Source organism: Ursus maritimus, unplaced genomic scaffold (genome assembly GCF_017311325.1).
Source record: "Ursus maritimus isolate PB19 unplaced genomic scaffold, ASM1731132v1 scaffold_19, whole genome shotgun sequence".
Lineage (NCBI taxonomy): Eukaryota > Metazoa > Chordata > Mammalia > Carnivora > Ursidae > Ursus > Ursus maritimus.
The window spans coordinates 23,165,692-23,190,830 of NW_024424341.1; the positions used below are offsets into that span (position 1 = coordinate 23,165,692).

A 25,139-nucleotide genomic window follows, 5' to 3' on the forward strand; every position below is an offset into this window, starting at 1 on the left:
AGGAATAGAGATGGCAAAGTGGAAATAAAGCTGAGATAGATTTAGGGGGAAAGAAATCAATAGCACCTGTTACTGGTTGAGTGAAGAGAGGAAGGAGGTTAGAATTATTTCTGCTTTTCTAGTTCAGGTTAGTTGTGATAGGAGAAGCAGCCGATTTGGAGGTGGAGAGAAGTAAAGGTGATTCAGGCATTATGAAAAACCTGGGAGGCTTATATACCATTTTACCAAAGTGATAAAGTGTAGAGACGAGACTAAAAGTAAAAGGGAAGTTTGGGCCTCTGGGGAGGAGGGTGTTAGTTGTGGGAAGGTGACTAGGAAATGCATGATAAATAAGGGTTGTTCAGTAAGATTTGTTATGCAGATAAGATTAGTTCTCCTCCGGAAGAGGGGAAACACTTTACAAAAGGAAATTTGTCACCTTTAGGAAGGAAAAATTTATGCCCTGCTTTTAGGCTGAAAGGACGAGGGCAGGGTTCTTCATGTGTTTGCTGTTTTTTAATTGCCTTCAGCTCAAATAATCCTTATGCCAGGGGCGCCTGGGTGGCACAGCGGTTAAGCGTCTGCTTTCGGCTCAGGGCGTGATCCCGGCGATCTGGGATCGAGCCCCACATCAGGCTCTTCCACTATGAGCCTGCTTCTTCCTCTCCCACTCTCCCTGCTTGTGTTCCCTCTCTCGCTGGCTGTCTCTATCTCTGTCAAATAAATAAATAAAATCTTTAAAAAAAAAATAATCCTTATGCCAAAGTGGCATATTATTTAAAGTGTATAGTCTGGGATGCCTGGGTGGCTCAGTCGGTTAAGCATCTGCCTTCTGCTCGGGTCATGATCCCACTGCCCTGGGATGAGTCCCGCATAGAGCTCCTTGCTCAGCAGGGAGCCTGCTTCTCTCTCTGTCTCTCTCTCTCTTTCTGCTGCTCCCCCTGCTTGTGCACTCTCTCTTTCAAATAAATAAATAAAATATAAATATAAATAAAGTGTATAGTCTGATAAGTTTTTTTTAAAGATTTTATGTATTTATTATTTATTTATTTTTTTAAGAGAGAGTACGAGCTGTGGGGGAGGGGAGGAGCAGAGGGAGACGGATGTGCAGACTTCGCACTGAGCATGGAGCCTGATGCCACGATGTCAGGCTTGATCCCATGACCCTGAGATCTTGACCCAAACTGAAACCAAGAGTCAGATGCTCAACTGACTGAGCCACCAAGGTGCCCCTGGTCTCATAAGTTTTGACACATGTTTATCTGTGAAACTTTTACTGTATTCAAGATAGTGAACATGTCCATCACCCCCAAAAGTTTCCTTATGCCCCTTTAATGTCATTCCCTTCCACTCACCTTTCTTTCCCCTTTCCCAGGCAACCACTGAAGTCACTATAGAAATCATGTAAATGAAATCATGTAGTATGTGCTTTTCTTTTTTTTTTTTTTTTAGATTTTATTTATTTGTTTGAGAGAGATAAATACTTGGATAAATACCTAGGAACAGAATGGTTGGATTATATGATAGGTATAAATTTAACTTGATGAGAAACTGCCAAACTGTTTTCCAAAGTGGATGTATCCTTTTACTTTGCGCTTACTGGAAGTGTACATTTGCACATTGTCACCAGCATCTGGTATGGTCAGTTTTTTTTCTATTTCAGGCATTCTAATAGGTGTGTAGTAGTATCTCCTTATGGTTTTATTTTGTATTTCCTTACTGACTGTTGCTATTGAGGATCTTTCTGTGTGCTTTTTTACTATCTGTATATCTTTTTGTGAAGTGTCTGGGTTTTTTGTTTTAAAAAAACCCTCAGATTTTGAAATAATTATAGGTTCACAGAGAGTTGCAAATATATATAGAGAGAGAGAGAAGGGAGAGGGAGGTTCTGAGAGTCCTTCACTCAAGTTTCCACCAATGATAACATCTTGCATAACTATAGTATAATATCAAGACCAGGAAAATGACTGGTACAATCTACCAAACTTACTCAGATGTCACCAATTTTACGTATACTCATTTGTGTATGTGTGTGTGGTTCTGTGCAGTTTTATCATGTGTAGATTCGTGTAACCACCACCATAATCAAGATACAGAACTGTTCCATTACCACAAAGTTCCATCTCACTAACCCCTTTATAACCACACCCACTTCCCTCCTTCCTCCCCACCCCATTATCTAATTCCTGGCAACCACTAATCTATTCTCCATCTCCATAATTTTATTTCAAGAAAATGTTATATAAATTGAGTCTTATGGTATTTAACCTTTTGAGTTTGGTTTTTATCACTTAGTATAATTCTCAGGTGATCCTTCCAAGTTGCTGCCTGTATTAAGTTTGTTTCTTTTAATTACTGAGAAGTATTCCATGATAGGGATGTATTACAATTTATTTAACCTTTTATCTATTGAAGAACACTTGGTTATTTCCATTTTTAGGCTATTATGAATAAAGTTGCTATGAACATTTATATATAGGTTTTTGTTTGAATGTAAGTTTTCATTTCTCTAGTTTAAATGCCCAAAAGTGCAGTTGTCTCCCAACCTCCAACATGTGAATTTAGTTTTATAAAAAACTGCCAAATTTATACATTCGCACCAGCAGTGCATAGATTACCCAGTTTCTCAGCATCTTAGACAGCATTTGGTATCATCACTATTTCTTATTTTAGCCATTCTGATGGATATAGGGTGATATTTCATTATGGTTTTAATTTATATTTCCCTAATGGCTAATACTGTTAAGCATTTTTTTTTAATCCTCTATATCATCTTTGGTCAAGTGTCCAAGTCTTTGCCTCTTTTAAAATAGGATTGTTTTCTTATTGTTCAGTTTTGAGAGTTCTTTACTTTTTTTAGACACAAGTCCTTTATCACATATATGCTTTGCAGAGTTCCTCCTAATGTCTTTTCTTTTCACTAACTGTGTTTTTTAGAAGTTTTTAGTTTTGATAAGGTTTCATTTATCAATTTGTTCTTTTATGGATTATGCTTTTGATGTTACATCTAAGAAATCTTTGCCTAACCTAAGTTCGCAAAGATTTTCTCCTAGGTTTTCTTTTGGGGGTTTTATAGTTTTGGGTTTTACATATAGGTCTACGATCTCCTTTTGAGTTAGTTTGTGTGTGTGTGTGTGTGTGTGTGTAGTGTGAAGTATGGACCCAAGTTCATTGATTTTTACATATGGATATCAAATTTTTCCAGCCCCATTTGTTGAAAAGGCTATTCTCTCTCCCAGCATTGCCTTTGCACCTTTGTCAAAAATAAGTTCACCATATATATGAGTTTAGTTTTGAACTCTGTTCTGTGTTGAACTGTGTGTCTGTCCTTTATTGATACTACCGTATCATGATTAACTCTATAATAACTCTTGAAATCCGTATCGCTTTTACAACTTTGTTCTTTTTCAAACTGTTTTGACTCTTCTAAATCATTTTGCCTTCCCATATAAATTTTGGAATCAGCTTGTCAATTTCTATTAAAAAAAAAAAACCTACTGGAATCTTTTTTTTTTTTTTAAGATTTATTTATTTGAGAGAGGCGCGCAGAGGGGGAGGGGCAGAGGGCTGGAGAGACTCTCAGGCAGACTCCCCACTGAGCATGGAGCTGGATGCAGCTAGATCCCATGACCCTGAAATCACAGCTTGAGCTGACAATCAAGAGTTGGATGCTCTTCTGAGTAAGCCACCCAGGTGCCCCAAAATCTGTTGGAGTTTTGATTAGGATTATGTTGAATCTATTTTTCTTTTAAGTAATCTCTACTTCTATGCCCAACATGGGGCTCAAACTCATGACCCCAAGATCAAGAGTTGTATACTCGGGGCGCCTGGGTGGCACAGCGGTTAAGCGTGTGCCTTCGGCTCAGGGCATGATCCCGGCGTTCTGGGATCGAGCCCCACATCAGGCTCCTCCGCTATGAGCCTGCTTCTTCCTCTCCCACTCCCCCTGCTTGTGTTCCCTCTCTCGCTGGCTGTCTCTATCTCTGTCAAATAAATAAATAAAATCTTCAAAAAAAAAAAAAAAAAGAGTTGTATACTCTACCAGCTGACCCAGCCAGGTGCTCCAAACTGCATTGAATCTATACACCAGTTTCGGGAGAGCTGATGTCAATATTGAGTCTTCCAACCCACAGATAAAACGTCTCTACTTATTTTATTAATTTGTTATATATCATTATTATTTCATTATATATTGCTATCATATAATTTCTCTCAGCAACACTTTATGGTTTTCAATGTGTAGGTCTTTCTGTTGTAAGTGCTTCTGTAAACATTCATATACTAAGTTTGTGTGTGGACATGTTTTCCTTTCTCTTGGGTATATACCTAAGAGTGGAATTGCTGGATCATATAATAATTCTATGTTTAACTTTTTGAGGAACTCCCAAACTGTTTTCCACACTAGCTACACTATTTTACATTCCCATTAGTAGTGCACAAGAGTTCCTGTTTTTCCACATTCTCACTAATACTTGTTATTTTTTGTTTTTGGTCTCTCACTGTGGTTTTAATTACCATTTTCCTAATAACTTGTGATGTCGAGCATCTCTTCATGTAATCACCAGCTGTTTGTACAGCTTCTTTGGAGAAACGGGACTATTTTTAAATTGAGTTGTCTTTTTGTTGTTGAGTTGGAAGAGTTTTTTTATATATTCCAGAGACTTTTTTTAGGTTATAGCATATGCTATATAAGTACATTCTTTTTACATTGTGTGCATTCCATCCTGGAACCCCCCCCCAAACTTCCGGTTGATATTTTTTAATCTGCATACATTAAAGTTCATTCTTTGTGATGTACAGTTCTGTGGGTTTTGACAAATGCAGAGTGTTATGTGTTCTTTACCCCATTACCATATAGACGTTCCTTATCTTAAAAACCCTCCCATGAGTCACCTTTGTAGTCACTCCCTCTTCCTTTTATGTCTAGTTTCTTTCACTGTGCAAAATGTATTTAAGTTTCATCCTTGTCATTGTATGAATTGATAGCTAGTTCCTTTTAATCACTATAAAGTGTTCCATTATGAATGTACCAGAGTTAGTTTATACATTCATCTGTTGAAAGACATCTTGGTTCTTCCTGATTTAGGCAAATATGAATAATTCTGTAGAATTACACACGGGTTTTTGTGTGAACCTAAGTTTTTAAGTTCACTTGGTCTTCTCAAAGCATCATATTTTGGTTTCATTGATTTTTCTCTTTTTTCTGTTTCATTTATTTTCTGCTTTCATGTCTTCGTTGTTGCTTCTCAAGTAGAGGACTATAAGAAGGAGGAGTGGTTAATATCTGCTTCTTCAGGGAGATAGATAAAAGTGCATACTGTATTAAGAGCTGTTTCAGTGTATGGATGAGACCTGAAGCCAGATAACATTGAAAAATGAGGAAGTAGAGACAATAACAATACATGACTTTTTCTAAAAATTTATTTTTATTTTTTTAGAGCAGGGAGGAGCAGAGGGAGTGGGAGAGATTTTTTTTTTTTTTTTTTTAAGATTTATTTATTGGGGCACCTGGGTGGCTCAGTCAGTTAAGATCTGCCTTTGGCTCAGGTCATGATCTCACAGTTCTGGGATCAAGGTCCATTCAGGCTCCCCGCTTAGCAGGGAGTCTGCTTCTCCTTCTCTCTCTCTGTGTTCTGTCTCACAGAGAGATCACAGAGAGGGAAAGAGTGTCTCAAGCGGACTCTGTGCTGAGCTTGGAGCCTGACGCGGGCCTTGATCCCACAGCCCTGAGATCACAGCCTGAGCCAAAACCAAGAGTCGCTGCTTAGTGGACTGCGCCACCCAGGTGCCCCAGGAGAGAGAGAATCTTAAGCCGACTCCTTTGCCCAGCACAGAGCTTGACACCAGGCTGAATCTCACAACGCTGAGATCGTGACCTGAGCAGAAATCATGAGTCAGATGCTTAACTGATTAAGCCACTCAGGCACCCCTATTTTTTTAGGGGGGGCAGAGGGAGAGGGACAGACAGAATCTTAAGCAGCCTCCATGCCCTAGTGAGGAGCCTGTCTCTGGGCTCAGTCTCATGACCCTGAGATCATGACCTAAGCCAGAGTCGGACGCTTAACGGACTGAGCCACCTAGTAGGCTCTCCTTAAAATTTAGTTTTAGAGCAAGGTCTCTCAGCTTTGGTACTATTGACATTTTAGACTGGATAATTTTTTGTTTTGGGGAACTGAGTTGTGCATTGCATCATCTGTGTCCCCTGCTTGCTATGTGCCAATAGTACCCCTTCAGCTATCACAACCAAAAATGCTTCCAGACATTGGCAATCTGGGGATCAAAATTGCCCCATCTTAAAACAGTATTTTAGATGAAGAGTGAAGACCCTAGAGAACTCAGATCTCAGGGAAGCTTTTTAAAGGAAGTGACAGATTGAAGGAAGTAGTGGGTGGTGAGAAGGGGAAGGTTGAAGCTGTGAAAGAGAAGGTAACTGATGGGACTGGGGAGTAAAATTTAGAGCATACATGGAGAAGAAAGGCTTTATATGGGAGATGAGTCACTTTTTTTTGAGAAAGGAAGTAATGAAAAGGATAAATATTAGGCATTTGTAGAGATCCTATATTTTTGAGGGTGGTATAGGAGATAGTGGTTCTCTTATTTGTGTTTCTTCCAGTCTGGATGGTTCTTATCCTTTCCTAACTGCCTCCTACCCTTGCCCTGTCTATTCTCCCCAGCAATATTTAACTGCTTATGTGTAATAACAGAAAAACAAATGATTGATTGACTCTGGGCTGAAATTTGCAGGGTGGAAGGTCAAAGAGTGGATGGAAATGAGCTGCCTGGAAGAAGGCAGTTGAGGTGATGGAATTTGAGATATAGTCTAGATAAGGTAGTAAGTAAAGCCAGGAGGTGAAAGATTGAGTGTAAGGGGAAGGGTTAAGAGACTGTGCATCTAGATGAGATAACATGGTGGGTTTAATGGAGTAAAAGAATGAGTGATGAATAGTTAGGGGTAGTATTAAGAGAGAGGAATTTTAGGATTTTAAGATACAGGAATCAAATCGGCCCAGGCAATGTCAAAGTCCAGGTTAAGTGCCTGGGAATTGGATGCTGAAGTGAGGTGATGATGAAGGACTTGGATGTTGAAGATGCCTAGGGTCAAGTAGACCTGGATTGTAGAGCAAACCTGTTACAGATGCCAGTGACCTAGAGGACATTAGATAAGGTAATGACAGATGGAGGGTGATTTAGCTGGATGGTGTGGACCTTTCAAAGACTGGTGAGAAATGTTGCAAAAGCTGGGAGAGATGTGTGGGAGTAGATGAGAGAGCTGGCTCTGTCTTTTGGCCCCAGAGTACACATTTGAGAATTGGTGAATAAGCAGCTGTATACTACAGTGACTTCCAGAGAAGCAGTGTCCTCAGGGGAACAGACTTCAGTTTGAGAAATTAGGATGGAGGATCTCTTCTGTTAAGAGATTGAGAACAGAGCGGAGTCTGGTGGGAGGTGTCATCCTTGTTTGTAGCCTGATATCTAGGGGTAAAGTGTAGAGTAGTAAGGGATTCAGAGAAGAAATGGTATCTGAAAGAGAGTGCTGGTTTGGGGAGAAATGGAGGGACTATAGTACATGATATTGTTTTCTGAAATCTTGCATCTTGTACACTCATTGGAAGCATAAGGGTTAACATTTGTATCACTGTAGTAAAGGAGTTACCGATATGGTTTATTAGATGACTTTTAAAGTTTTTATATTTAGTTTTTATTATCCTCTGATAATATGCTGTGTTAAGTAATGGAACTCTATTATTTACTTAAAAATTATAGTCCATAGTAATACACAGATTATTGAGAATCAGATTTGCTTCTGTTCTATTAAGTGTTATGTACGTATGTATATAAACATTTATTTGGTGTATGTTCCAGATATGATGCTAGATATTGATACAGATTATCTACAATCTTCACAACAACCTTTCAGTATAGAGAGTATCCTCAGTTTACTGATAAGGTAATTGAAACTCAGACAAACATAATTAACTTGATGAAGGTGAGGCATCTATTAAGTGATATACTTGACTCCAAAGTCAGGTTCTCTATTGTTTTCTCTTTTGATCCCCCCCCCACCTTGGACTTGTGTTATTCTACAATACTTTGTAAATATAATACACAATCCGTTATTTGTCTAGTGTGGTCTTACTGTAGTCTATTAATGTTGGAATCATAATTAGACCACTTTGTTGTTTTCTCTCTGCTTTTTTATTTTTAAAGAAATTATTTTTTTTTTTATTTTAAAGATTTTAGTTTATTTTATTTATTTTTTTAAAGATTTTTTATTTATTTATTTGACAGAGATAGACAGCCAGTGAGAGAGGGAACACAAGCAGGGCGAGTGGGAGAGGAAGAAGCAGGCTCATAGCGGAGGAGCCTGATGTGGGGCTCGATCCCATAACACCGGGATCACACCCTGAGCCGAAGGCAGACGCTTAACGACTGCGCTACCCAGGCGTCCCCCCCCTTTTTAAAAATATTTATTTATTTATTTTAGAGAGTGAAGGAGGGGTGGGGGAGAGGGAGAGAGAATAATAGGCAGGGGGCCTGGGTGGCTCAGTTGGTTAAGCTTCTGCCTTCTAGGGGTGCCTGGGTGGCTCAGTCGTTGAGTCTGCCTTCGGCTAAGGGCGTGATCCCAGAGTCTTGGGATCGAGCCCCACATCGGGCTCCTCTGCTGGGAGCCTGCTTCTTCCTCTCCCATTCCCCCTGCTTGTGTTCTCTCTCTCGCTTACTGTCTCTCTCTCTCTCTCTCTCTGTCAAATAAATAAATAAAATCTTTAAAAAAAAAAAAAGCTTCTGCCTTCTGCTCAGGTCATGATCCCAGGGTCCTGGGATCAAGTCCCACATCAGGCTCCCTGCCCAGTGGAGGCTGCTTCTCCCTCTGGCCCTCCCCCCCTCTTGTGCGAGCACACACACACTCTCTCTGTTACAAAAATAAATAAATATAATCTTAAAAAAAAGAAAGAAAGAATCCCAGGCAGACTCCATGCTGAGCTCAGGGCCTGGCGACCAACACGGGGGCTCCATCTCATGATCCTGAAATCATGACCTGAGCCAAAACCAAGAGTCGATGCTTAGCTGACTGAGCCACCCAGGCACCTGTGTTTTTTCTCTCCTTTTAAGAGATTTTCCCCCAGCTTCTCATGGTAATTTAGAATTTTACCTTCCATAGTAGTTACCATTGCCATTATAGTTAATACAAGTAGTATACAAATCCAATATAACATTTGGAAACGTGAATATATATATTGTTATATTGGTTATTCATAAGTAACTTGAAAAGGACAAGCTACTAATGTTGATGTTGTACTAAAGGACAAGCTATCTAAATGTTGATATCTATGGGTCACTGTTTCCAAAACAACAATTTGTATACCTAATTGCTACCATGATTTCTTGCCCCTTTGGTGAGAATGTCACATGCGATGGATTCAAACAAAGGCTTATTATTATAATCTAGGTAGATTTGATTTTCTAATTGTTTTTTCCTTGTTAGGTCACTATAATGGCTATTGTAGGAAAAAATTAAGTTGTCCTGGCATTTTTTTTTTTTTAACAAAACTGAATTGACCTTACTTATTTTTTCCTACATGTGGATGTTAAGCCGTGGTGGCAGCACCTTTCTTCACTATTGACTTTGTCCCTGTAATCAAGTGTAATAGTGCTAAGTAGATGGTTGCCAAATGATTCTCCCCTTTTTTTTCTTTTCGGGTGAGAATTCCTTTGAACATTGTTCATTATTACTATTTTTCAATACTGATAGGACCTAAAGGAATCCTTTGCTTTTTAAAACTCTTCTTGGGGCACCTGGGTGGCTCAGTTGGTTAAGCAGTTGCCTTTGGCTCAGGTCATGATCCCAGGGTCCTGGGGTCCAGCCCCAGGCTGGGCTTTCTGAGATCTCCGTATCATCTTGAGTAGTGCATTTGCCTTTCTGTTTGTGTTGGATCGCCTGTTTCTTATATATATGTTGTCCTTTTGCTTGGTTACTTTACACACATTTTGGTAGAATGCTTCCTCCAGTAGCTTACTGAAGGTAATGGAGGCATGTTTTAAAATGTCTTTATTTTCTCACGCTTAATTATTGCTGGCTGTAGAATTCTAGATTAGATACAATATTTTCTAAGATTTTTGAGGTATTACTCCCCATTTTCTTCTAGCATCCAGTGTTGATCTTAAGAAGTCTGATGACATTCTTGTTTTCAGTTCTTCATGTGTAACCTGTTCTCCCAACCTTTTAGATTCTTTTTGTCATTTGCGTTCTGAAATTTCATGGTGATGTGGATTAGTTTGGATCTCTTTTCATCCCTTGTGCTAAATTCACTGTTAGTGGTCCTTTATTTCTTCCTCTTCATTTTCTATTTTCTTCTTCTGGAACTTGAAGCTTCAGCTCAGACTCCTAGATAGATTGTAATATTCTTTCCCATTTCCTGTTTTTCTCTTTGCTTAACTCTTTGGAGAATTTCTTCAGCTTAATCTTTGAGCCTTCCATTCATTATTTTAATTTCTAGGGGGCTATTATTTCATCATCTTATTTTTTTACTTTTATTTATTTATTTATTTTTAGAGAGAGCATGGATGCATTTGGCGGGGGGTGGGGGACAGAGAGAGAGAAAGAATCCCTGCGGGGCTTGATCTCACAACCCTGACATCATGACCTGGGCCGAAATCAAGAGTCTGACACTCATCTGAGCTACCCTGGCACCCTTCATCTTTTTATAAAAGCACATGTTCTTATTTCAAGGTTACAATATCTTGGTTTCTTTCTCTGAGGTTATTGAGGGTAGGTTTTGTTTTTGTTTTTGACGTTTTCATCTTGCTGCGTAGCCTTTTCCCTCCACTTCTCTTTTTGTCTTTAAGGTTGAAGCTTTTGTCAGATGTTTGATGATCTGTGGCTATCTGCTTATTTTAAAAAGTGAGGCACCAAAACCTTATGGCAGTTATGTGATCACAAGTGGCACTTGCTAACTTGTAGGGCTCATTATAGGAGTTTTACTAGGTTACCTTGTGATGTCATTAACTGTAGGTCTTTTCTCTTAGGCTAATCAGATTCCCAAGAGAAGAATCTCTTCTATTGCCTGCGGAGTATAAGCACATTGTACTACGAGCCAAGGGAGAGAAGAGTATTGGGTGTTTTAATGTGCAAGTTTGGAGAGACTTTAATTTCATCAACTCTGTTTCCAGTATGGTTAGCCTGGTTCTTGGTTGTTCTGTTTTACCTCTTGAGAAAATCTCCAGTATTCTGCCTAGAAAGATGGTCATTCAGTAGTGTGAAGTGAGACAGTGTGGGAAATTGGGAAGTTTAGTGACTCATTAAACAAACATTGTGCCAGTCGTGTTTTCATTTTTGCCTTCACCAAAAGTACCTGGTGGTTGATTTCCTGAGTGTTTGGAGTTCTTTGTTGGAATTCAGTTTTCACAGTTTTCAGATGTTAAATTAGTTACCATGTGTGCTGCATTGCACTATCTAAAAGTTGTTGTTGCCATGGCTTCATCTTCATGCTTTTTGTTCTTGTGAGTTTACACCCTTAAAAAATATCCTTTTACAATCATTTATTGGAGTTTCAGTAGGGAATGGGCAAATGTATGTCTTCAGTCCTCTTTCTGGAAGTTCTTTCAATTTGTTTTTGTTTTTATTGAGGTAAAATTTACACAACATGCAGTTAACCATTTTAAAGTATACAATTAAGTGTATTTAGTGTATTTACAATGTTGTGCAACCGCCAGCTCTCCTTAGTTTCAAAACTTTTTCATCACCCCTTAAAAACACCCCATACCCATTAAGAAATCACTCCCCATTTCCTTCTCCCTGCATCCTCTGGTCACCTCTAATCTACTTTCTGTCTCTATGATTTGCCGATTCTAGATGTATCTAGAAATGTAAGCATCTTACAAAGGCATCACACAATGCGTGATCTTTTTTTTTTTTTGTCTGGTTTCTTTCCCTTACTGTAATGTTTTCCATGTTAATCGAGGCTGCAGCATCTTTGAATATACTTTGCTCCTTTTTATGGCTTCCATTGTTTGCACCATAATTTGTTTCCCCATTCATCCATTGATGGACAATTGGATTGTTTCTACCTTTTGGCTATTAATGAATAATGTTGTTGTAACATTGGTGTACAAGCTTCTATGAAGACAGTGTATTTTCATTCTCTTGGGTATATACCTAGAGGCGGATTTGCTGGGCCTTATGGTAATTCTATGTTTAACTTTTCTGAGGCACTGTCAAACTTTTTTTCCATAATATCTACACCGTTTTACATTGCCATCACTAATATATGAGGGTTCCCATTTCTCCACATCCACATCAACACTAATTATTATATATTTATTTATTTTTAAATTAAAGCCACCCTGGGGTGCCCGGGTGGCTCAGTTTGTTAAGTGTTTGACTCCTGATTTCAGCTCAGGTCATGATCTCTGGGCCGTGTCGGGCTCTGCACTTAGCGGGGAGTCTGCTTGAGATTCTCTCTCCCTCTCCCTCTGCTCCCTCCCCCACATAAATAAATAAAATCTTGGGGAAAAAAATTAAAACCATCCAAGTGGGTATGACGTGGTATCTCACTGTGGTTCTGATTTACATTTCTTAACTGACCAATGTTGAATGTCTTTTTTTTCTCTTTTTTTTTCTTTTCTTTATTTTTTATTTAAAAATTTTTGTTTGTTTGTGTATTTATTTTTAAAGTAAGCTCCATGCCCAGTTTGGAGCCTGACATGGGGCCTGAACCCACAATCCTGAGATCAAGACCTGAGCCAAGATCAAGAGTTGGTCGCTCAACTGACTGAGCTACCCAGAGGTGCCCCTTAAACATCTTTTTTTGTGCTTTTTGGCAATTTATATATCTTCTTTGGAGAAATGTCTATTCAGTTCCTTTGCCCATTTTAAAAACTGGGTTGTCTTTTTTTTTTTTTAATTTTATTTATTTATTTGACAGAGAGAGAGAGACAGCCAGAGAGGGAACACAAGCAGGGGGAGCGGGTGAGGGAAAAGTAGGCTTCCTGCTGAGCAGGGATCCTCATGCGGGGCTCGATCCCAGGACCCTGGGATCATGACCTCAGCAGAAGGCAGGCTTAACGACTGAGCCACCCAGACACCCTGGGTTGTCTTTTTATTTTTGAACTGTAAGAGTTCTTTTTATAGTCTAGATACTCAAACTCTTATCAAATATATTATTTGCAAAAACTTTCTTCCGTTTTCTGGATTGTCTTTTTTTCCCTCTCTCTAATTTTCAGATTTTTTTCTTTTTAATAGAGGAAGTCAACTTTCCAAAGGGAAAATGTCATCATTACAGAGAATCATTTGCAGAGGGGTTTGTTGAATGGCATTTTTCAAGAACTATTTTTTAAATATTTATTTTAAAATGTTTATTATTGAAGTATAGTTGATACAATGTTATATTAATTTCAGGTGTATAACACAGTGATTCCGCAATTCTTTATATTATGTAATGTTAACCACATAAGTGTAGTTACCATCTGTCCCTAAACAATGTTATTACAGTATTATTAACTGCATTCCCTATGTTGTACTTTTCATCCCTGTGACCTATTTATTTTATAACTGGAAAGTTGTACCTCTTAAACTCCTGCATCTATTTTGCCCATCCTCCCACTGTCTCCCTTCTGGCAAACCACCAGTTTGTTCTCTGTATCTATGAGTCTGTTTCTGGGTTTTTTTGTTTATTAGTTTGTTTTGTTTTTTAGGCTTCACATATGAGTGAAATAATATGGTATTTGTCTTTCTCTGTCTTTTTTCACTGAGCATAGTACCCTCTTAAGTCCATACATACTATTACGGGTGGCAAGATTTCATTCTTTTTATTGTATTTTATTTTTTTAAGGTTTTATTTATTTATTTGAGAGAGAGTGAGTGAGAGAGGAAGCACGAGAGGGAGGAGGGTCAGAGGGAGAAGCCAACTCCCTTCTGAGTGGGGAGCTGACCTGGGACTCGATTCTGGGACTCCTAGATCATGACACAAGCCGAAGGCAGATGCTGAACCAACTGAGCCACCCAGGTGCCCCAAGATTTCATTCTTTTTTTTTTTTTTTAAAGATTTTATTTATTTATTCGACAGAGATAGAGACAGCCAGAGAGAGAGAGGGAACACAGGGGGAGTGGGAGAGGAAGAAGCAGGCTCATAGCGGAGGAGCCTGATGTGGGGCTCGATCCGATAACGCCGGGATCACGCCCTGAGCCGAAGGCAGACGCTTAACCACTGTGCCACCCAGGCGCCCCCCAAGATTTCATTCTTTTTTATGGCTGAGTAAGAGTTGTCCTTATTTTCTTTATAGTGTCTTTTGATGCACAGAAGTTAAGTTTTATGAAGTCCATTTCATCCAGTTTTTCTTTTGTTGCTCCTGCTTTTAATATCAAATCCAAGAATCTTTTGCCAAGCAGAGAAAGACAATTATCATGTGGTTTCTCTCATCTATGGAACATAAGAACTAGGAAGATCAGTAGGAGAAGAAAGGGATAAAGAAAGGGGGGGTAATCAGAAGGGGGAATGAAGCATGAGAGACTATGGACTCTGAGAAACAAACTGAGGGCTTCAGAGGGGAGGGGGATGAGGGAATGGGATAGGCTGGTGATGGGTAGTAAGGAGGGCACGTATTGCATGGTGCACTGGGTGTTATACGCAACTAATGAATCATCGAACTTTACATCAAAAAAAATTTAAAAAAAAAAGAATCTTTTGCCAAATGCAGGGTCATGGTATGTATACACCCTGTGTAGTCTTCTAAGAGTTTTATGGTTTTAGCTCTTCAATTTAGGTCATCGATCTGTTTTGAGTTAATTTATGTATATGGTGTGAGGTGGAGTTCAACTTCATTCTTTGTGTGTGGTTATCCAGTTGTCCCAGCACCATTTGTTGAAGGAACTATTTTTTTTCCATTTAATCATTTTAGCATCCTTGTCAAAAATTAATTGGCCATAGGGGTGCCAGGGTGGCTCAGTCAGTTAAGGTCTGCCTTTAGCTCAGATCATGATCCCAGGGTCCTGGGATCGAGCCCGTCATTGGGTTCCCTGCTCATCAGGGACCCTGCTTCTCCCTCTCCCTCTGCCTGCCCCTCCTCCTGCTTGTGCATCATCTCTCTCTGTCTCTGTCAAATAAGTAAAATCTTTTAAAAAAATTATTTGGCCATAGATATTTTAGGTTTATTTTTGGACGCACTTATGTTCTATTAGTCTGTATGTTTATCCTTACACCAATACCGTACTGTTTTGATTATTGTTGTTTTGTAGTAAGTTTTCAAATTGTGAATTGGGAATCTTCTTGCTTTTTCCTTTTCAATATTGTTTTGGCTGTTCTGGGCCCTTTTCAGTTCCATATAAATTTGAGGATTGGTCTTCTCATTTCTGCAGAAAAAGCCATTGAAATTTTGGCTAGATTGCATTGACTAGATTGCTTTGTGGGATATTTCAGTGTTAACAGGATTAAATCTTCCAACCCATGAACAAGGGAATTCTTACCACTTATTTAGTTTTTTAATTTTTTTCAGCAATATTTTGCAGTAATTAGTGTGCAGGTCTTCTACCTCTTTGGTTACATTTATTCTTAAGGATTATATTCTTTTGGAGGCTGATATAAATAGAATTAGTTTCTTAATTTACTTTTTGTGTTGTTCCTTGGTGTAAGGAAGCACAACTGAATTTTATGTGTTGATATTCTACCTTCCAACTTTCCTTAATTTATTAGTTCTAATTGTGTTTTGTGGATTCTATGGGATCATCTATATATAGAATCATGCCTTCTGCAAAGAGATTGTTTTACTTCTTCCTTTCCAATTTGGATACCTTTTATTTCTTTTTATTGCCTAATTGCTCTGGCTAGGACTCCCAGTACAATGCTAAATAGCAGTGGTGAAAGTGGCATCTTTGTCTTGTTCTTGGTCTTAGGGAGAACTCCAGCTTTCAGTTTTTCACCATTAAGTATGATATTAGTTATGGGGTTTTCATAAATCCCTTGATCATTTTAAGGAAGTTCCCTTCTATTCCTAGTTTGCCGGAATTTTTTTCTTTCATCGTGAAAAAGTATTGAATTCTGTTAAGTGTTTTTCTGTGTCAGTTCAGATGATCCTCCGTTCTAGTACTATGGTAATTATTTTTCAAATGTTGAATCACCCTTGCATTCCTGACCTAAATTCCATTTGGTTTTTTAAATATGCTGTTAAATTTGGTTTGCTAGGGTGCCTGGGTGGCTCAGTCGGTTAAGTGTCTGCCTTTGGCTCAGGTCGTGATCCTGGGGTCCTGGGATCGAGTCCCGTCCGTGTCAGGCTCTCTGCTCAGTGGGGAGCCTGTGTCTCCCTTTCCTCCCTGCTCCGTGCTCTCTGTCGCTATCTCTGTCTCTCTCAAATAAATAAAATCTTTAAAAAAAATTTAGTTTGCTAGTATTTTGTTGAGGATTTTTGTGTCTGTATTCATAAGGGATATTGGTCTCTAGTATTCTTGTATCTTTGTCTTGCTTTGGTATCAGGGTAATACAGGCCTCTTAGTCTGTTCTCTAAACGTTTGGTATAATTCACCGGTGAAGCCATTTTGTTCTGGACTTTTTTTGTTGGGAGATTTTTTGGCTACTGATTGAATCTCTTTACTTGATATATGTCTGTTGAGATTTTCCTGTTTCTTCTGAGTCAGTTTTGGTAATTTATATGTTTGTAAGAATTTGCTCGTTTCTTGCAGATTGTCTAATTTGGTGGTGTACAAGTCTTCATCATATTATCATAGCATTCTTATATTTTTACCAACACCAGTTATAATACATCCTAACAGCATCCATTTAGATTGTACTAAACTATTGTTTTCTCAACTTTTTAAAAAATATTCTTGCCTGCAGTTGTTCCATGCAGACTATGCATAGAGGCTAATTCTTTAGTCACTTTAAATTTCACATTGACTCTTAAATAGTAATTGAACGTAATCTCTAACATCTTGTTAAACATCAGGAGCCGAGGAAAACTACTTGAAACCGTTTGCCTTGTTTTGTAATTGCCTATTGATGTTGTTACCAGTGTCCTCAATTTTTCAATCCACCATGTTTGCTGAAAGGTTAATACAAGTTTATTTTCTCTGAGTAAGTTTCTTCACTTGCTGCAGTCAAGCAATTTAAATAAATCACCATTAGAAGATGGTTTTCTGTGCTTGGCTAACAAGCCATTCAGAAACTTTCTTTGGTTGCAGCCTCATTTTTTTTTTTTTTAAGATTTTATTTATTTATGTGACAGAGAGACAGCCAGTGAGAGAGGGAACACAGCAGCGGAGTGGGAGAGGAAGAAGCAGGCTCCCAGCAGAGGAGCCTGATGTGGGACTCGATCCCGAAACGCCGGGATCACGCCCTGAGCCAAAGGCAGCCGCCTAACGACTGCGCTACCCAGGCGCCCCAGCAGCCTCATTTTTATTATTTCTTTTTTGTAAAGAAATCCTGCTCTGATAAGGTATTCTGTTTTTTTCTAAATTTTATTTTATTTTCCTGTGAGTGGGGCTGTTGTGATGGATTTACGGTGGTATTGCTGATGTATAGGGTATTCTGATAGTGTAGCCATAATGTCATTGGATGGTAAACATAATACTTTGCCATTTAATTTGATAACAAACTGACCCACACTCCAGTGTGCTCTGGAAGTGTGACTTAGATTTGAAATCCACTTTTCTCTGTCCTGTTTTGATTTGATAGGTATGTACTGGTAAGTTTAAAACAGTGTTGCAGTATGTCAGTATGCAATATGTCAGTATGCAGTTTGTCAGAATGCTGTCCAGTTAGAACTGTGTCATTGCAATTTGTTAGTGGACCATGTATCAGTGGGAGGCAGTTATCTCTCACAGCTGCTCAGCTCTACCCTTGTTGTGTGAGAGTAACCATAGACCTTACATAAACACATGAGCATGGGTGTGTTCCAATAAAACTTCATTTGTGGAGACCAGAATTTGAATTTCACACCATTTTGTGCCATGTAACAGTATTACTTGATTTTTTTTTCCCCGCAATCATTTGAAACTCTTCTTAGCTTGTAGGCTATACAGAAACAGGTGGAGGCCAGGTTTGGCCCACGGGCTATATTTTGCCAACCCTTGCTCTATGGTGTCTAAGACATTTACAGATTACTGCATGCCTGTTTGTGACCTCCTAGTGGCTCAAGGAACACAGAGCAAGTAAGTCTTGAGATGGTCAAGTTTCAGAAGCACCATGAATTTGAGAGTTGTAGAGTTGGAAATCTGGACCTAGAACTATTTATTATAGAGAGATTGTAGTAGCTGCTCATATCATTTCCAGCATTTGGGAAGAAGATGAAGCAGCACGCTCCCCAATTTTGTATTCAGATCTCTACCATGCTATAAGACGTTTAAGACAACAACTTTAATAAATACATTACTATAGACTTAATAAACATCAGGGATTTACTAGGGACTAGATATGTAGCAGTCAGAATTGTTCTCAGAGATCATGTCACTCTCCTTGTAAAACTCTATTATGGTTTCCATTATCTTTAGAATAAAATTCACACTTTTTACCATGATCCTTCTAGGTTTTGCTTTTTTTTCAGTTCTCCCCCTTCTGTTGTTGTCTTTAGCAACATATTGGGCCTTTCACTTCCTCAAAGAAACCAAGGTCTTATTTGACTCTCTGCTTATACCATCCCCTTGTGTTGGAGCTATCGCCTTCTCTACCTAACTCAAACCCACACTCACCTTTTCATTGTTTGCTGGTTCCTGTTTTTCTTTCAGGTTTTAGCTTATATGCCACCTTCTCAAAAAGCCTGTCCCTGTACTCTGTATTAAGTAGGTTCCTTCTTTAGTCTCTGCAATTTCTGCCATTTCGTAGTAGTTACAATGTTTAATTTGTGTTTTTGTCAGTCTCCCCTGAGACTGTCCACTTCATGAGGGCAGGGACCATGCATGTCTTATTTACTATTTATATATTTACTTATTTACTATTTATATACCTAGCATCTGGAACAGTTCCTAGAAAATAGTAATGACATTATAAGTAGTTGTTAAATGAATGAGCACTTGGTTTCTGGGATGTCACACTTCTTTGTGTTTTCTTCCATTTCAGTGACTATCCCTTCTCCTTCCTCATTTTTCTTTGTCTCCCTGGTCCCTAAACTTTGGAATCTCCGATGCCTCGGTTGCCTTCTTTCTTCTCCATCTGCACTTACTCCCTAGTCCTCTGTTCTGGTCCTCTCTCTTTTTTTTTTTTAAGATTTTTTTATTTGAGCAAGAGAGTGAGAGAGAGAGAGAGAGCGTGAGACGAGGGAGGGTCAGAGGGAGAAACAGACTCCCCGTTGAGCAGGGAGCCTGATGTGGGGCTTGATCCCAGGACTCTGGGATCATGACCTGAGCCAAAGGCAGATGCTTAATTGACTGAGCCACCCAGGCGCCCTTCTCTGTTCTGGTCTTAATAGCCTTAAATATTATCTGTACATTAATGACTCCCAAATCTATGTGGTAAACCTGAGACTTTATACAGAACTATTTACTTAGTTAGTTAGAGACTTTATACAGAACTATCTACTTAGTTAGAGATACTTAGTATCTCCACTTGAAAAGCTTATTGGCATCTCACATTTTATATGTCCAAAGTAGAATTTTTGATTTCCTATCTCCCAAATTTCTCTTTCTTGTTTATTTCAGTAATTATAAATACTGTTCTTATAATAGTCCAGGCCCCAAACCTTGGTGTCATCCTTGACTCTCCTCTCTTTCCCACATCCAGTCTAAGTTCTGTCAGTTTTACCTTACAAACAAAACAAAACAAAAAAACCCAGCTCATTTCTTACTGCTTTTTCTACTTTTTCAGCTTACCACCACCCAGGTCCTATGCTCCATTATTTTGTACCTAGATTATTACAATAGTCTCTTAAATATATGTTAGGTTATTATATATCAGATTATGACACTTCTTTGCTTACAACCCTCTAGTTGTTTCTCATCTAATAATAAAAATCAGTTGTTCTAATGGTCTGTGAAGCTTTACTTTACTAAAAGCCAGTGTCCCTCCACCCCCAGCCCTTACTCTACCCTCTCACTCAGTTCTTTTCCCATTGGCCTTCTTGCTTTTTCTCATAAAATCCAAAAGTTCTGTGTCTTCAGGACTTCGCACTCACTGTTTCCTCGACCTGCAGTGTTTTTCCAATAGACTTCTGTATAGCTCAGTTCCTCTTATCCTTTTGGTATCTCCTCAGGTATTGGAGAAAATCCTTTCCTTATTGCCTTATCTAAATTAACTTTGGTCCTTCTCTCACTTCTATTCTCCTTCCCCTATTTTATTTTTCCTTATAGCAGGTTTTACTATTTGACACATTACTGGTGTTAACCTTAAAAATAAAACTGGCAGTTATTTTACCAGCAAAATGGGTTTATTTGGAATAGCAGAAAATTGTGATTTGAGGCAAGCAAGCTATGGCAAACCATAGGCAAATCTGAGCACAAAAGAATGGAAAGCTCTTTTATGGAGGAAAGTGGGGGAGTTGGGCTGTTTTAATCAAAAAGTCCATTGGCGTTAATTGGAGCTCCAAGTATAGTGACTTTTCTTTGGCTGAGTTGTGACAGTCTCTTATTGGCTGGGCTGTTGCCAGGGCAAGGAGAAAAACTTTTCCTACTCTTTCTTGGGGTGGTAAACTGGTGTTCACTTGCAGTGTTGTTCATCTCTTCTGTTTAGTCTGCAATTGAGGAAGACTTGGAGGGTGTGAGAGCTCCCCCTGCTGGCCTCCAGACTCCACTTTAAATGACATTTTCTTTCCTTTCAGGGTAGAATGGAAGCTCTATGAGGATGAGGACTTTGTTTTGTTTACTCTTGTGTTTTCAGTATCTAGGACATGCCTGTTACATAGCACCTACTCAAAAAATACTTTTTAGGGTTGCCTGGGTGGCTCAGTCGGTTAAGCGTCTATCTTTGGCTCAGGTGGTGATCCCAGGGTCCAGTGATCTAGTCTGCATCAAGGAGCCTGCTTCTCCCTCTGCCTGCTGCTCCCCCTGCTTGTGCTCGTGTTTTCTCTCTCTCTCTCTTTGACAAATTAAATAAAATCTTTAAAAAAAATTTTTAAACGAATGATTACGTTGCTTCTGGTCTAGGACAAAATACACATACGTGGTTGAAAGTGAAGAGCACAAAGTTAGCACCCCAAAAGTGGCAAATGGGAATATAGAAATAAATTGTTTTATCAGTGACCTTGTTGAACTGATGAAATAACCAGTTCTGGAACTGCCCTACCTTTGGAAATCTTGTTATTTTGGAAAATACCCTCCCTCCCTTCAGCTACTTTCAATTGGATTTTCTGTTTTTTGCAGCCTGGAAACATTGTATTTCATACAGAACCATTTTTACTCCTAAATTACATTAAAATTAAAAATAACATCCTGGTTGGAGAAACTAAACTGATACTGTTGTCCTTCCCATGTTGCATGGGAACATGGGAATTGTTATGCTATGCTTACCACAAGTTTATTTTTAAAAGCTTTTTCCTCTAGCTTTTGTCACTGTCAAATATGGGTTTTCTTCTTTGGAGCTCTACTTACCTTGATTCAGTAAGTGGAGTGAGAGAGTGGAGTGAGTGGTGTACTTAAAAAGGTGTTAGAATTTATTAAATACTTCAAAGTTAAAAAAATAATAAAGTATAATATAACATACCCATCTTAAATTTTAAAAAGGGAAAGACAAGGTAATTAACATGTAGTGAGTTCTTGCTAAATATTAATCATTATATTAGATTGCTTGTTTTAAAATGGTGTGTGTTTCAGTTGATACCTTGCTTACGTCTGACAGTTTTATGGAAAAAACTGCCTCAGAAAACTGAGGTTAAAGCCAGTTAAATAACTTGTCCAAGTTTGCACAGCTATGGAATGCCAGAGCCAGTGTTTAAACGTAGGGTTTTTTGTTTGTTTTAATACATGTAAAAACTCTTTACTGAATGTGGTCACTAACCATAGATCATCTTTAAAGTTCCAAAATCTAGGACTTATGGAGATAGTTGAATTATGAGATGCTGGTTAATGGCAGCCCCCTTAGGAGTCTAAAGATCTGTCATTTCCCAGGGGTACTAATGTAATGAAATAATGTGGTCTTGTTGAGTACTTTTGAGAAGAGGCTAAAGGTTTGTGCTTCTCTGTTCTACCTGTGAACAGTTTTGTCTTTGGTTTCTCAGTGATCTTGTTGGAAAAAGTGAAGGTGTTAACCAGCATCTGGTGCTAGTGCTTCAGACTTCTGTCTCTGTGAAAAGGATAATAATCACTCCATTCTAAAAGTAAAGTTGCAAAATACCCTTATTGCTGCATATACTCTCAGTAGGTAATTTGGCAGGACTTGTTTAGTGTTAAATATTCCAGCCAGCAAAGGTTGCATTTTAAAAGCTCTGCCCTTATGGAGTTTACTTTAACAAGCAGTAATAGGTTATAAGCTCTAGTGAGTTATTTTCTAGTTGAGGTAAAGGATCGAGTGGGGTCATGTGGCTCTTCTAACCTGGTCTACTAGGTGCAAAGATCTGAATTCTGGATGGTATGATGTTGCAGGAGAAAGCTGCTATTCTTAATCATAAAAATTTCTTGGGGCGCCTGGGTGGCTCAGTTGCCTTAGCATCTGACTTCGGTTTAGGTTGTGATCTTAGGATCCTGGGATTGAGCCCTGCAGGTTCAGTGCTCAGTGGGGAATCTGTTTAAGAGTCTCCCTCTCCCTTTGCCCCTTTTCCTATTCATGCACTGATATGCGCGCTCTCTCTAAAATTAAAAAAAAAAATTATTTAACAGAAAGTTCTGGTACTACTACACAGAAACTGAGGCCTTGGAGAGGTTAAATCATATGCCTAAGAGCTCACATTTAATGGCAAAGGTAAACTAGAATCTAGGTCTCCTGAATTGAGTCTGTAATTCTTCTCATTAATAAACTTAGTGTGTGTGCTTATTAACTAAAAACATTTCAAAGGCTCTGTTCTATCGTTTATTCCATTTTAACTTGCAGACCCCAGATGAGGCTGAATTTATAGGATTTTATCATTTTATAATTCTGTGAATTTTTTTTAGAACTATGGATATGATTATTTCTTTAATAGAAGCATTTATTTTCAGATTTTTAAAATTTTCATTTTAGAAAATGTGGAAATAAGGGGGAAATTACACATATAATTACAAATATAAATACGTAACAATAACATAGTATCTGCAGAAATAACCAGATACATTTTTTTAAGAAAACACACGTTGGGGCGCCTGGCTGGCTCATTCAGTAGAGTCTGCAGCTCTTGATCTCAGGGCTGTGAGTTGAAGTCCCATGTTGGGTGTAGAGATTACTTTAAACATTTTTTTTTAAAAACCCACATTGTCGGTGTTGGCAGAGAAGGGATTTGAATATAAACAAAACACACACACCACTCTTCAGTGGAGCTAATGATATACATTTTATGTCCAACTTTTTTCTCTCAAGATTATTATTTACTTTCTCATCTAGTAATTTATACATCTAAATTTTCTAATTTCTTGTTTTGTTGATTTTTTTTTCTTTTTTCTTTCCTTTTTTTTTCTTTCCCCCATAGATCTTGAGCCAGACGACTGTGCATCCATTTACATCTTTAATGTAGATCCACCTCCATCTACTTTAAACTCACCACTTTGCTTACCACATCATGGATTACCGTCTCACTCTTCTGTTTTGTCACCATCGTTTCAGCTCCAAGGTCACAAAAACTATGAAGGAACTTGTGAGATTCCTGAATCTAAATACAGCCCATTAGGTGGTCCCAAACCTTTTGAGTGCCCAAGTATTCAAATTACATCCATCTCTCCTAACTGTCATCAAGAAGTAGATGCTCATGAAGAGGACCTACACATAAATGACTCAGAAAGGGAATATTTGGAAAGGCCTTCTAGAGATCATCTCTATCTTCCTCTTGAGCCATCCTACCGGGAGTCTTCCCTTAGTCCTAGTCCTGCCAGCAGTATATCTTCTAGGAGCTGGTTCTCAGATGCATCTTCTTGTGAATCTCTTTCACACATTTATGATGATGTGGATTCGGAGTTGAATGAAGCTGCCGCCCGATTTACTCTCGGATCCCCTCTGACTTCTCCTGGTGGCTCGCCAGGAGGCTGCCCTGGAGAAGAGTCCTGGCATCAACAATATGGACTTGGACACTCCTTGTCACCCAGGCAATCTCCTTGCCACTCTCCTAGATCTAGTGTCACTGATGAGAATTGGCTGAGCCCCAGGCCAGCCTCAGGGCCCTCATCAAGGCCTACTTCCCCGTGTGGGAAACGACGGCACTCCAGTGCTGAGGTTTGTTATGCTGGGTCCCTTTCACCCCATCACTCACCTGTTCCTTCTCCTGGTCACTCCCCAAGGGGAAGTATAACAGAGGATACCTGGCTTAATGCTTCTGTCCAGGGTGGATCAGGCCTTGGCCCTGCACTTTTTCCATTTCAGTACTGTGTAGAGACTGATATCCCTCTGAAAACAAGGAAGACTTCTGAAGATCAAGCTACTGTACTACCAGGAAAATTAGAGCTCTGTTCAGATGACCAAGGGAATTTATCACCATCCCGGGAAACTTCAATAGATGATGGCCTTGGATCTCAGTATCCTTTAAAGAAAGATTCATCTGGTGACCAATTTCTTTCCGTTCCTTCACCTTTTACGTGGAGCAAACCAAAGCCTGGCCACACCCCAATATTTCGGTGAGTTGATGGAAATGGCTGCTGGTCATTTTTCATGCTTATGGGTTATTGGCGGCATGTGACTACATTATCTATATGAAGTGGTTTGACCATTCCCCTCCCCCTCCTTTTTTCAGTGTCTTTTGTACAAATTAATTAAAGTCTGCATGTATTTTCCATTGAGTCTTAAAAGGGCCTTTAGATAGGCTGGACTTAGCATTTTAAAAGCATATAGGTAGTGAATTGTAAATAATAGTAAATTACATTTAAGAATCCCTAGAAAGAATTTTCTTACCTAAAAAAGTTTCTTGTAAAAGGTTGATTATAGTATATGTTAAATTACTAATAAAACTAATTGTGAGTAAGCTTTTTATATTTTTAAGAGCTTATTGTACAAATGAAATTTGTATATTATGGCAAGCGTTTTTCACAATTTTTTGTTTTTTGACTTTATAAATTTGACTTTTTTATTAGTGTAGAGGAATTATACATTTTATGTATTCAAATCTGTATTCTGTATGGCTTTTGGATTTTGTGT

The 25,139-nt window shown here is 38.7% G+C and overlaps 1 protein-coding gene across 4 annotated transcripts in view; it reads left to right on the forward strand.

Moving 5' to 3' along the window:
- NFATC3 (nuclear factor of activated T cells 3) overlaps window positions 1-25,139 on the forward strand; it is a 121,552-nt gene that overhangs the window by 15,119 nt on the left and 81,294 nt on the right. For all 4 annotated transcript variants that reach the window (XM_040633490.1, XM_040633491.1, XM_008702545.2 and 1 more), the window contains exon 2: window positions 23,488-24,622. In XM_040633490.1, the coding sequence (XP_040489424.1) occupies window positions 23,488-24,622 (1,135 nt within the window). The remainder of the gene's footprint in view (window positions 1-23,487; window positions 24,623-25,139) is intronic.